Source organism: Pteropus vampyrus, unplaced genomic scaffold (genome assembly GCF_000151845.1).
Source record: "Pteropus vampyrus isolate Shadow unplaced genomic scaffold, Pvam_2.0 Scaffold245, whole genome shotgun sequence".
NCBI lineage: Eukaryota > Metazoa > Chordata > Mammalia > Chiroptera > Pteropodidae > Pteropus > Pteropus vampyrus.
In genome coordinates this window covers 1,027,697-1,040,805 of record NW_011889026.1, presented here as the reverse complement: position 1 = coordinate 1,040,805, position 13,109 = coordinate 1,027,697, and the positions used below count along the sequence as shown (strand labels likewise).

The 13,109-nt window shown below is 58.6% G+C and overlaps 1 protein-coding gene across 1 annotated transcript in view; it reads right to left on the bottom strand.

The window, feature by feature from the left end:
- CEMIP (cell migration inducing hyaluronan binding protein) overlaps nucleotides 1-13,109 on the bottom strand; it is a 123,777-nt gene that overhangs the window by 21,535 nt on the left and 89,133 nt on the right. Inside the window, exons 15-17 of the mRNA XM_023520038.1 lie at nucleotides 7,329-7,504; nucleotides 5,938-6,147; nucleotides 52-257 (exon numbers count right to left, since the gene is read on the bottom strand). Of these exons, the coding sequence (XP_023375806.1) occupies nucleotides 52-257; nucleotides 5,938-6,147; nucleotides 7,329-7,504 (592 nt within the window). The remainder of the gene's footprint in view (nucleotides 1-51; nucleotides 258-5,937; nucleotides 6,148-7,328; nucleotides 7,505-13,109) is intronic.

Genomic DNA, 13,109 nt, shown 5'->3' with positions numbered 1-13,109 from the left:
ACCGAGGCCTTGCGGCGCAGGCCGGAGCGGGCGCGGACGGCGGGCGCTTACTTGCAGTCCTGCCTGGGCTTGGGGATGTACCCCGGGTACGCATCTTCTGTGATCGTCCTGCACATCTTGCTGTCACGGTCAGAGGGCAGGAGGGTCCCAGACTTGACAAGGAGGCCAAGACAGTGGTCAAAGGTGTTGCGTTCCTCTGGCCCATCCTCCGTGAAGAAGCAGTGGCCCAAAGAGTTATAGCCCACGACGTCCTTGATCTGTAGGGGTCAAGACAGGGGGACGTTCGCCCAGTGTCGTTATTCATGTGCTCATTCATTCGGTCAACAAACGTTAAACAGCATCAGCTGTACGGCAGGCCCTGTGAAAAGTGCTGGGGGTTTGGACCTGACACAGGTGTCGGGCCTGGGGAGGGCAGTGACTTTCATGTCTCTTCCTGCTGGAGATGTCAGGGCCGAGGCTCTGTGGTGTGGGAAAGCGACACAAGGGCTCAATAGGGGACCGTGGACTAAGTCACATGAGCCTACTCTGGTGAGGACACAGCGAGGTCACTGCTTCCTGGACTTGATGTGGCCGCACACTGACCCCGCTGGGAAGGTGGTGGGGAGAGCCCTGGCTGGGCCGGTGGGCTTTGCAGCGAGACTGTGGCCATGTCCCTCGTCACGCCCTCACCCGCGAAGCCAAGCCAGCTTCGTGGCCCACAGTGCGCACGGAGCCGCACTTGCAACGCCTGGGCCAGGAACCAGAAAAGGCTGCACGTTCTGGCTCTTTGGCCTCCTTCCTGGAACCAGAGCGTCAGTGGGTGGGGGATGCAGCGAGGCCGCTGAAGGCACCAAGAGCGGCGGCCCGGTCTTAGCCATGCGTCCAGCCTCGTGGGGATCTGAGCAAGTCTCCCGGCCACCCTGCAATTCACTTCCCCACTGGAAAAGGACGGGCTCAGACTCCATGATCTCTGAGGCCCCTGCTGGGTTTGACCTCCCCTGACCTTGGTTAAACTCATTGATCTCAGAACTGAAAGGGCCTCTGAGGGCCTCCAGCCTGAGCCCTACGCCCCCGGCCAGGGCTCGAGCATCCCTGACAAATGGCATCCATCTGCTTGAACACCCAGAGTGAGACACTCACTACCTCATGGGGTGGCCTATCCACGTAGGGACAGGAAGATGGCAAGAAGCACTTCACTTATCTTGACTGACACCTCCTGTCCTCGTCCCCACCCCTGGGTCCTGACTGCCCGAGGACATCACCCAACAAGGTTTGTGCCTGCTCCCTACGACACGTGTCCACCCCACACCTAGTGCGTCCCTACCACGGTGCCAGGCCATGGCACATCTTCGCACCATCGCATGACTACTTCCCTTCGGCCGGCTAACCTTTCCGGGCGCCATCCTACACGGGCAGGAGGCTGAGCAGCGCCCGGCCCTGCCACGAGCAGCCTGTAGAACCCCAGCTGTGACGACCGAAAGGCTCTAGGCACTCGCTGCCAAATATTCCCTGGGAAAGGGGTGACAAGACTGTCCCTGATCGGGAAGCACTCACCAAGGGTAAACGCCCCAACTGCTTCCACTCTTTGACGTGACAAAGCCTGCCTGCTCCCTGACCGCCAGGCAGCCATGCCCTGGAAGTGCCCACAACCAGGACCCTTCACATCCCAGCACGGGGCTGGGCTCATCTACCCGTTAATCTTGCTTAAATCTTACACGATCCGATAACAATGTTTTTTAGAGATGAAAAAAATGAGACTCAGAAGTTAAGTGATTTGCTCAAGGTGACAATCCATGAGTGTGAGCCAAGACCCAAGTTCTCTAAGGCCATGCACCGCAGAGGGCGGGTCCTCGCTCCGGGCAGGCTCTCCGTGCTCTCAGGCAAGCACCTCCCTCGGTCTCTGGAACTGCGCGAGGGCACCATCTTGACGGCCGTTCAGTCCCTGCATAAGCGTTGCAGTCAATGCCAAGGTCATACAATGGGACTGCTTCCTTTTCTCCTAGCGGGCTAGGCAAGTGTGTTATAAATGGCCTAGAAAGACCAGCATGGGAAGGAGAGGCAAGGAAGTGGCTGCTCGAGCTGGCCCGGGCACCTGAGAGCAAGCTCAGTGACTTTCCTAACGCCCAGAGGAGGGACGTGGAGTGTCTGACGGCACTCATCGCCTGCTGCCCACGGCTCTTTCTAAATCCTCTGCTCCCACTGCCCGCTGTCCCCGTCACACGCTGGGTAGCCCTCCGTGAATGCAAGTGGATGATGAATTAGGTATATTATCGTTCTAACAAGGGCCCGAGAGAGAAATTCCCTCCGGGCCCCTTGAGACTGCTATGGAGAAAAGTCCTCACAGAAGGGAACACAAACAACTCCGTCCGTTAGGGGTCAAATGTCTTGCAGACGTCATCGCATTCGATCCTTATCATAACTGTTAGTCCCTTTTCACAGATGACACTGAGACTTGAGAAATTACCCAAAGTCACTCCCCGTGCAAAGACAGAATTAAGACTTGATTCTTCACTTGTCTTGATCTGTGACTTATAACTAATCAATTCTCAGCAGCACCAGGAAAAAAACAAAACCAAACCCTTTCATCAGGAGCGGGTGGTCGCCCACTGACCCTGCGGGGAAGGTGGCGGGGAGAGCCCCGCCTGGGCCAGAGAGAAGCACGACGAGGCGGAGGAGAGCCCTGGCTGGGCGGCCGCAGACGAGGCCACGTCGTGGCTCAGCCGCAGACTTGCTGTGTGACTTGTCTAAGTGTCCTGGTGCCTTAGGGTGACCTCTAAAGTCCCTGCCAGCTCTAGCATTCTACCTCTGTTCTTCCTTAGAACCTGTTCCATAATTGAGCACTTAAACTGTGACACATCTTGACACAGACAGACAGACAGGTAGGTAAGTAGGTAAGTAGGCAGGGAGGCAGGTAGGCAGACAGACAGACACTGGATAAACAGACACATACATACAGACACGTAGGTGGCCACCAAGTCCCTATGCGTGGCCACCAAGTCCCCACGTGTAAGATCTCTGCCATTTTCTCACACAAACTGTATTTTTCCCTTTCTTCTCCTGGTCATCTTCCCTGTCGGGGGCTGGCAGTCACGAAAGCGATTCCTGAAATCTGTTTCAAGTCTTCAGCTGTTGTTGTCTCCACGGGAGACTGTGAGAGAGAAATTCCTCAGCTCTCAGGGACTCCTGCAGTTAGTGACGGTTTAGTTTGTCATATGAACCAGGGCATTTTTGAGAGTAAAGGGGGTGTGCTTAGTAATTGGGCTGGGACAGCGGGTACAAAGTGGAAGTGTCCTGTGCAAATCGGAACACAGCGTCACCCCAGCTGCACGACTTCCACCAACACCCTGGATACAACAAGAAAAAAACCTGCTGTTTAAGACAAACGCAAAGAGAAATGAACTATACCTGTTTCTGCCTGCCGGGTGGGTAAGATGTAATTCACATTAGGGAGAAACTTGACAACAGACATGTTAAAAGGAAAGCTGTAATTTCTGAGCTTCTACCTTTTTTTTTTTTTTTTTTGAGATGCTGAAGAGCCTGCAGTAGGTGGTTATTGGTTTTGCAGTGTCTTAATAAGTGAACATGCACAGAAGCTGGGAAGGAAAGCAGAGCCAAACCACTCTCTGCCTAATAAGGAGAAGAGTGAGCTCCTGAGGCAGCCCAGGAGGGTGGGGGAGGAGCAGGTTTAGGGGAGGAAGGAAGGGGGGTCTGCGACCCCATTTCTAGGTGATTCCGGTGCTGACCAGTAATGGCCCCCAGCCTCCTCCTATCTCTTGCTCCAATCTGCCCATGGAAGCGCTGGCCAGGGAACATTTGGGGAATCAAGGACAAGAGTCTGGGTCCCTCATCCAAGGTCATGTGGGGAAAACACATGAAGCACTGGTATGAATCAAGAAGCCAGCGAGGGAGACTGTGAATTCAAGAAACTAGGAAAAGGAGAAAGCAGGAGAAGCAGAAGCCTCTCCCACGGTCCCCAGAGATCTGAGGCTGGAGCACAGGACGCCGGCCTCCCTGCCATACACGTACGGGGGCTGGCATCCGGATGACACCCAGGGCTGACGGACGCTCCCTCTCTGTCTGGCGGCCAGCACCCCTTGAAGCCAGAGAGGAGGAAGGCCTGGGGGTGCAGGACAGCGGGGGCACTGACTCAGACTCCTAGCCAGCCTCTCCCCGGCCTGCACCCCTGCTGAGATCTCTCGGTGCTGTCCCAATGCGGGGTGTCCTGGGAACAGCACGTCTCTCGTCCGGCTTCAGTGCTTCTTGCCCCGTGTCCCCTCTGCGGTTAGCCCCGCTGCTGAGACCCAGGCTACCTGCTCTGAGGTTTGCTGTTATCACAGAGACGGCCAAAAATACGGCACATGCACTTTCTCACCGAACTACTGTGAGACGTGCTGGTCACGGCCTCCACAGCACGTAGGAGGGACTGAAGACGAACTGATGAATGAGCTGCCTGAGGCCGCACAGCCGGCGGGCGGGAAAGCGCGGCCGGTGTCCACACTGCGTGTGCGGTGTGCGCCTGTGATCGCCCTGAGGTTCACAGCAGCTGCCACTCACACCGACGCAGACCGGGAGCTCCAGCCCTCCAGAAATCTTAACCCTTCTCTTCAGTGAAGTTAAACATAGGTGGATTTAAGCTAAAGTAAGAACAATACTTTAAAATAAATGCTTAAGACAAGTAAAGCTCCTGGGAGTCAGCCTTTCTTAACCAGTTCTACGCTTCCTTCCCACCACGTATCCTGAGCGTGATGGCCATGCTGAGCCGGAACGTCTACAACGCCCCGCCTCCCATCCACTCAGCTAAGTGCCAGACCAGACACTGGCAGAGAGCTGCACCTTTTTCTAAACGGGAAAGGGTTAAAGCAAGAGTTGCAAATGCCCTCCGGGGCGCCGGCCGGGGGCATTTACTGAAATGGACTAGGAAGGGGTGAGCGCGGCCGGTGTCCACACAGGCTGGGTCTAGTGGGCAGCTGCGACCCTGTCTCGGTCCCCAGTTGCCAGGCAGGAATGTGGTCTGGTGCTGCCAACTCCGCCCTCTTTTTAAGAGAAGCCCAGAATCCAGATTTTTATGTGAAGTCTCTTAATTTTTAAATGATGGAAACAAATTCAAATGTTTCTTTAAACGCCATTTAAGCCAAACGAAACACATCTGGTCACTGGAGTCAGCTGGCAGGGCATCATTTTGTGATATCCGGTTTTAAAGTTCACAGAGGATATAAGTTTAGTCCATTTAAAGGACATTCAATTTGGTGTAAAATTATCAGTTTAGTGTAAAAACGATCAAACATTTCTCTAAACGCTGTATAAGCCAAACCAAACACAAGCTGGAGTCAGCTTGCAGAGCGCCATCTTGTAATGTGCGATGGGAAAAGTTCATAGAGGGTGCAGTCTAGTTCAGTCAGAGAAGGATCGATTTAGTGTGGAAATTATCTGTGCAAGTGAAGGCAAGCCTACGGCGCATGCGCCATTGTGCTGATGGAGACATCCTGCCCCGCAGCACCTGCGCAGGACGCTCGGCTGGACAGAAGTGTCCGCTGCAGAAGCTACTCGGGTCTGCCGCGCAGAGGCCACAGCAGAGTGCTGGTGCGGTCCCCTTTGTCTGCGGCCAGCAGACCGGTCACGCCACACGGTCACGGAACGACCCCCGATTTCCCATCACTCTAAGGAGGCGCAGCAGGACCTGGACCCCCAGTGACCACCGCGAACTCTGCATCTGGGTGCCCTTTGGCAAGGAGACACCCCATTTTCTCCTTCCTCTTTGGTTCGGAGCGTGCTGTCGGCGGAGATCATTCTAAAGTCTGAGCTAAGGATGGTTCAACCCCCAGTGGCCGTGGACTAAGTGACCAGGTTACAATGGCCTTCCAGCCCAGCGTCCCTGGGCGCGGTGGAGAGCTGGCCGGCACGGCGGGCAGGGACGAGGGCACCTCGGGTCCTCTGCTTCCCCGGGGGGAGGGCACTTACCAGCAAGCCGTTGGAGCCATGGACGGTGACGCAGCGTGAGAAGGTGTGGTGGATGGAGAGGTCCCTGACGTACGTGGGTGGGTCGTAGCCGCCCTGCTCATCCACGTCCCCAGCCAGGTGGAAGTGGACCGGGTACTGGCCCACCAGCTGCTGCCCCATGTGCTTCAGCTCCACGCCCTCCAGATGCGCCGCCGTGAACCCCAGTGCAAACTGGGGGAGGAGAGCCGAGAGTCAGAGGAGCCGGGGAGTCCTCGCCGACCCCCACCGTGGGTCCTCACGCTCCGAAAACGCCCCTGTGCGATCCTCCAGGTGCCTCGGGCACCCAGTCATCGAAGGTGTCCCTCGCCAACGCTTAGACGCCTGGCCCTTTACCCCAAGGGAGATAGGGTGCTACTCATAACCAAGGGTGAGGCGAGATGATGAGCTGCTGGAAAGGGGGGTGCACGGGGGCCGGACAGCAGCCAGAGCTCCGTGCCCGCCCCCCGCCCCCCCGATTCTTCTGCCTCCTGAGCCACCGAGCGTCACGAGGACGTTGGAAATACGCAGTCGTGTTTTGGGGTGGTTACATGACTGGGGAGCACTGTTAGTATCGAGTGAGCAGGGACCTGGGATGCTAAAAATCCTGTAGAAAACTGTCTCACCTAAAATGCCAGTAGGGTCCCTACTACGAACTCTATGTTCCATCCTATCGTTTTTTTCAGTTATTTACCAAAAAATCTAATCCTTAAAGCACATAATTTTAGTTTACAGAGAATTATCCTCACAAAACTCCAAGATACTACTATTCTACCGGCTTCACTCCCGTCACTGAAAGCAATGGCCACACGCAGAACTTGGGGCGTCTTAGGCTCATCACTATGACAGGGAAGGCACTTTACAGAGAGAGGCAGAGAAAATTCCTCTCAGAGCTTATGGCCAGGAAAACATGAGCTCTGGTGACTGATGTCACCTTCTCGACTGCACGAACCCTGCAGCTCAGTGTCCCCGTCATGGCCCTGACTTCACTGGGAAGCTCCCAGGGGAATCTTCTGCTGGAGGTGCTACTTCTCTGCACTGCTCATCACTTATCTTTCCTATGCCTCTACTGTCCCCACGGCTCACTGTGTGTTAAACACAAGTTCTTTCAGGTGGGGATCAGGGTTAAGTAAGGAAGGCTGGAATGACAGCCATTACTGGGGCGGGGGTGAGCGTGACGTGTGCCGTGTGACCGGGGAGTAGGAAGACGTCCCCTTGCTGGCTTCACCGCCTGCTCCCAAGCCCTGACAGGTGTGACGGCACGCCAGCGAACAATGCACGAGATTCCTCTCCCCGCTCCTGCCCTCTGTCCCCTTCCCTACCGAGAATCCCGCCCACGGGCTGGCACCGTGGGCCTCGGGCAAGCAGACCCATACCTTGATGTGGCCCCCAAACGTATCGAAGTCAAAGAAGCTGCAGACGTGCTTGGTGTAGGGGTAGCACGCGTCCTCCATCTCCCCCATGACCACAAGATTGCGGCTGAGGAGCCCGACCTCGGCCCGCATGTCCACGCCGTCGACCTCCTCGCCCATGTGCAGGTACATCGGTTTCCCTGGGCCGGGAAGGGAGACGGGAGGAGATGAGGGGCCGCGTGTCCCACTGGGCCCGGGGCCTCTGCCTGGGCCTCCGTGACCGACGCGCACGGGGGTCCCAGGGCCAGTCCCACTTCCTAGAAGGACGAAGCCCGGGGAGGTGGCGTTCCGACTCTGGGTGAGGACCCAGGATGCACGGCCACGTGCGCTTAGGTCCGAAGCCCGAGGGAAGATAGCGGTTTGTCCCCCAGCTTCTCTCCCCTCCTCTGCTTCCCAGGACGAGGCTCTCCGGGGTTTAGTGAGATAGATGCTTCCCCAGGAGAGCCACGTGTCTCAGGCCCGTGGTCAGTGTGGTCACGGGATACGCAGAGGGGACATGTGCACCCACAGGTGGCCCCTGCTCTGGCTCTGTCCCCGGGGCTGGCATGTGGACATCTGTGGGTGGGCCAGTCTCGCGCAGGGGCTGCGAACCATGCCCCAGAGACGGCAGCGCGAGGAGAGAGGACACCTGGTCTCTGACGGCCCCACGGAGCTTGCGCCCTGGACTGCCCACCAGACCTAAAACAAGCCCCTCTCCAAAGCCACTCCCGTGAGCCGTGCGAACCCCAAGCGGTGCTCTGCTTCCCTCGGCCTCCACGGCCGGGTTTCCCAGCCAGAGCCAGGCCTGCGTCCAGCACGTGGTGGGCTCCGGGCGCCTCCTTGGCACCACCAGGAACGGCGGACGAGAGCCTGCAGCCCACCCTGTGTGGACCTCACCACACTCGCCCTCCGTCCCCCTGGCCGCGGGAGAGGCTGCTCTCTCCCTGTGCTACCCCTGTGCCGCCACCCCCACCCTGCCCCGCCACCCCCCAGGCCGACGAGTTTGGGACTTTGGAGCAGTCTTTGAGTTTCGGCCCCAAGTTCTGCCTCCAGAGCAACCGCAAACCCTTTTCTGGAGTAAAGAGGCCGTGGCTGCGGACCCGGCTGCTGGGCACTCGCCCTTCCAGTCGAGGCCGGCGTTTCAGAGAGCAGCCACCTCGCGTGTGTCCTCAAGCCTGAGCCATGCCACAAACACCACTTGGCGTCACTGTGACCCTGACTTGAGCAATAGAGCACACCTCACCCGGCTCCGTGACACCGCGGTGCCCACATGCAAAGGGCCGTGGTCACAAGGGGCCGGGCGCCGCACCCACGGGCAGAGACCCCGCCCTGCTCTCTCCCCAGGAAGAGCTGGCTCCCCTTCCCGCCCGTCACCCAGCCTGCGCCCTGCGGTGGGCCCGCAGTATTTCCAAGGATGGTGATCGTGTCAGGATTCTGCAGACTCAGCTGTGCTTTCTCTGAAGCATGATAGTTCAAGACGTGAAAGTGGCTCACGGCAAGGCCAAAATACATCCTCTTTGGAACCAGTATCAGCCTCCTAGGATTGCTGTTGAGAACTGTCACAAGTTTAGTGGCTTCGAACAACAGACATCTTTTTTCTTATGGTCCTGGAGATCAGAAATCCAAGATCAGCTTCACGGGTCAGCAGTCGCGGTGCTGGCAGGGCTGGGTCCCCGGGGGCCCTCGGGGGGTCCGTCCCGGCCTTTTTCAGGTTCTGATGGCACCTGCGTCCCCTGGCTGGCGGCCCCTCCTCCCTCAGCGAGCATCGCTCTGGCCTGCGCCTGTCCTCACGTCACTTTCTCTTCCGACTCTGACCTTCCTGCCTTCCTCTCGCAAGGACGCTCGTGGTTCCACGGGGCCACCCCGATAATCCAGGGTAGTCTCCTCTCCCACTCACCCGCCTTAGCCTAACCACACCTGCAAAGTCTCTTTTGTCAAGCAAGGTCCCATATTCACAGGTCCTGAGGATCAGGATGTGGACGTCTTTGGGAGCCATTATTCGGCCTACCACAGTCCTTTAAAAATGTCTCAGGATTACACAAATTAACTGTACAGAGAGCCTCTTCACTGTAAGGAACTGAGATACCCCGAGAGCTCGGGCACCGAAGGTCTGCGCCGTGCCGAGGAAGGGGCCGGGAGCATGCCACGCGGCGCTGTGGGGCCTGTGGTCCCACCCCGGTCCTGACACCGATGAGACGAGAGCCGGAAACAAGTCAGCTCGGCCGAGCGTGGGGCCCGCCCCCGGGGCCCCACTGCGGCTTCTGCTTGGGTCGTGGAGTCAGTGTCTTACAGCGCTAGGGTTCAGCAGCAGGTCCCCCTCCGCATGGAGTGTCGCTAGCGGACGGCCTCCAGCTCAGGAGACAGCCAGACCCGGCCACCCGCCCTTCCGTGAACAGCCTCTGCTGGCTCACGGCTCAGGGTTTTTATCTAAGCTGCTCCCTCCGGCTGGGACAGTCTTTGCCTTGTCCACGAAGCATCCCTTTGTCCTTCGAGATCCAGCTGCAATGGCTCCTTCTCTGTGGAGGCCTCCCTGACCACCCTCGGCATGAGCCTGCGCGCCCCCGCGAGCTTGCAGCGCTCGGCAGAGCCAGACCAGGCCACACGCCGCGGACTTCCCACGGCCCTCACACCACGCGCATTTTGGGCTAGGGGGAGTCTCTCGATTCATCAATGCCCCTCTTAAAATGCAATGGTCACGTAGGACACTGACCCAGAGGGCCCTTCTCGGGGACCAGTCTCAAACGCGGCTGCAGAGCCAGGACACTGGGTGAGGAGGACTGTGGCTCTGGAGCCCGGTGACCCGGGTCAGACCCCTGCTGACTGTAGCCAAGGTCCCTGAATGCTGTTTAAGCTCCCCCAACCTCTGGCTCTTCACCCAGAAAATGCAGACAATAACGGCACGTAGCTCAAGAGGGCTGTTCAGTGAGCTATCTACAGAATATGCTCAGGACAGCCCCGGCACACGACAGGGCTGGCGTAAGAGAAGTGACACGCACAGCTGTCACTGGCACTGTCCTCACGTGAGGGCTGGCACCCGGGGCTCCCACCACGAGCTTCACACCTAAAGCGACCTCGGCTTTGACAGCTTTCCTTGTTCCCTGGGGGAAACTGGCCGGCATGCAGGGGTGATGTCCAGATGGATGGAGGGACTGTGTTCATCAGGCGGCAGGGAGCAGGCAAGTCAGACCAGAGCCGCGAGTGCATTCCGGTCACACCACCCTTGCCCCTCGCTGCCGCCCACGGCCAGCTCGTCCGTCCTGCTGCGGCGCTCACAGGCCACTCCCGCTGCTGCCCCAGGAAGCCGTGTGCCCCGGTTTCCGGCATCCCGTCCTGTCTGCAGAGGCCTCCCACCCAGCCTCCGCCCCACACTTCCTTCTGGCGTCTCTGACACTGAAGGCCAAGCAGGGGGAGCCGATGTGGCCAAGCGAGATTTGTCCCGACAGCCCAGCAGGGTCATGAGCATGGGCGAGGGGCTGGGCACAGTCCACCCACACAGGGCTCCGAACACGGACCCTCCCTCCCAGCGCTCTCCTGCAGCTGCCCGGCCCCAACCAGCCCTCCCTGCAGGGCAGGCTCAGGACTGGCCACTCTGCGGTCACCCAAAGTAGCAGCATCACAGACTCTCCAGTGGGAGAAACACACAGGCCCTGCGGCTCAGACCTACCCGGGCCCAGCGACTGGCGAGGAGACTGGCCTTCTCAGACCCTGAGGACGGGCCCAGAGGGAATCAGCCGGCACACGAGTCTGAAGCACAGAGCGCCCGCTTCCTCCCGCAGCCCAGCCATCTTGAGGGGACATGCGGGACATGCGGGGCAAACCTTCATGGGGGAGGGGAGGGCTGGACACGCAGCCCTGGGGCCGGACGGCTCTGAGTCCAAACCCTGGCCCGGCGTAAGCAGACCAAGCAGATGGAGCCGACCCGCTCAGCCCGCACCAGCACCCCCACCAGAACTCTGGGATGGCAGTCTCGCTCAGTTCTGTGCTGTCCCACATGCTAGCCATTAGCCACGTGTGGCCACCGCACACTAGACATCTGGCTAGTGTGACTGAGGAGCGCGACTTAATGATTGCTTCATTTTCCTTATATTTAGATGGCCACACGTGGCTGGTGGCTGGTGGCTGCTGCACTGGGCAGCACAAGTCCAGACAGTTAGTTTCCATGAACCTTGGTTTCCTCGTCCGCGTCACGGAGGAAACGACAGCCCCACCTTGCAGGGCTGCCATGGAGAGGGAGCGAGATGGCTTATGTGAGCACCGGCACGTCACAGGGGACACAGAAAGTGTCAGCGCCCGCTAACGGCGGGGCTGTTTAAAAGCGGGAGGGGGTGGTTCCAAGCAAAGCAGAAAGACGGAATGCGAACAGGGCAGAAATGGCAGAGGTTTCTAATCGCCATGTCAGGAGGTGTTGGGAATTACATTGTGGTTGGCAAAACTCTGAAATATTTTTTTAGATGATTCATACATTTTCATGACTTTGTTACATCCATCTGTTTCCCATCAGCAAACCCTTAAAATGCCTGTTTACGGGAATGGGGCACTGAGGAAGGAGGATCCAGGAAAGCGGCGTCCCTCTCTGGAGCTCCCTAAGGAGAACCCTAAGGGATGATGGGGCGCCTCGCTCTGGAAAAGAACAGAGCAGGTGGACTCCTTGCTCCCCGTCAGCGTGGGCTGGAGAGCAAGAGAAAGGGCTCGGGGCTGAACGCAAGAAATATGAGCCCCTCAGGGGTCAGGGGAGGACACGGACGGACACACACACACACACACACACACACACACACACACACAATCTAGGGCTTTTCGGACACTGGTCACCAGGAGGAGCTGTTTTCACGTGAGCCCCAAAGCTGTGAGCGAGCAAAGTGGCTGGTCCACTCCTGGTCCACTCCGAGCCTAAGGACTGGGAAGTCGGTGCTGCACGGACCCCTCCCCTGGTACTCAGCTCCAGAGTGGCCCAGCTCACTCTCCCCCATCCAGCCCTAGGAGGCCTCAAGAAGCAACTGCACCTGCTGTGGGCACTGCCAAGAGGCGCGGCTCTCCAGCACTCACCCCGAAACCACGCTGTTGGGAAGGCAGTCGTGCCCTGACCTCACACGGGTCCTGCATCCTGAGGGCCACCCTTGGCGCCCACAGCGGCCCCACCAGGATCTGCTCAAAGTGAAATCTCCCCTGCAGATGTTGGCGCCCAACACTGGGTGCAGACGAGGCCTGGTCTGAACAGACCCGAGGTGCCTCCCCTGGCAGGCAGGCAGGCAGGCCAGGCAGGCCAGGGCCCAGGGCACTTGCCACGCTCCCAGAGGCCATGAATGCTGCCCTGGAGCCACGGGTCACCTCATGGTGAGCAGTGACATCCACTGAGACAGTCTGAGCGCCACTCCTGCCATGGCCCAGGACACCTCATATCCCAGAAGGCCTGTCCACATGTATTGTCCCTGGGGACACAGAAGCCATCCAGTGAAGACCCCGGGGCCTTGCACTCGTTGGGAACTCACTCTTCTTGGGGCTCTGTGTGAACGCAGGTGTGGAAGGTCTTCCCTAGCTGCGGAAATCCGACAGGCCACTGCCCCCCAGAAAACCGCGTGCCCCTGTGATACCCTCCTTCCCTCCGCCCCCACCGCCCCGGTCCTCTTCTGCAGCGGACACCCGAGGGCTCCTTCCCACGCACAGCCTGCGCTCTGCTGCCCCAACTTCCCTCCTCTTCCCTGCTGCTCCTTCTCCGGTCTCTGCTCCATCACTAATTCCTCTGGGGAGGCTTCCGCTTCCGTTTTT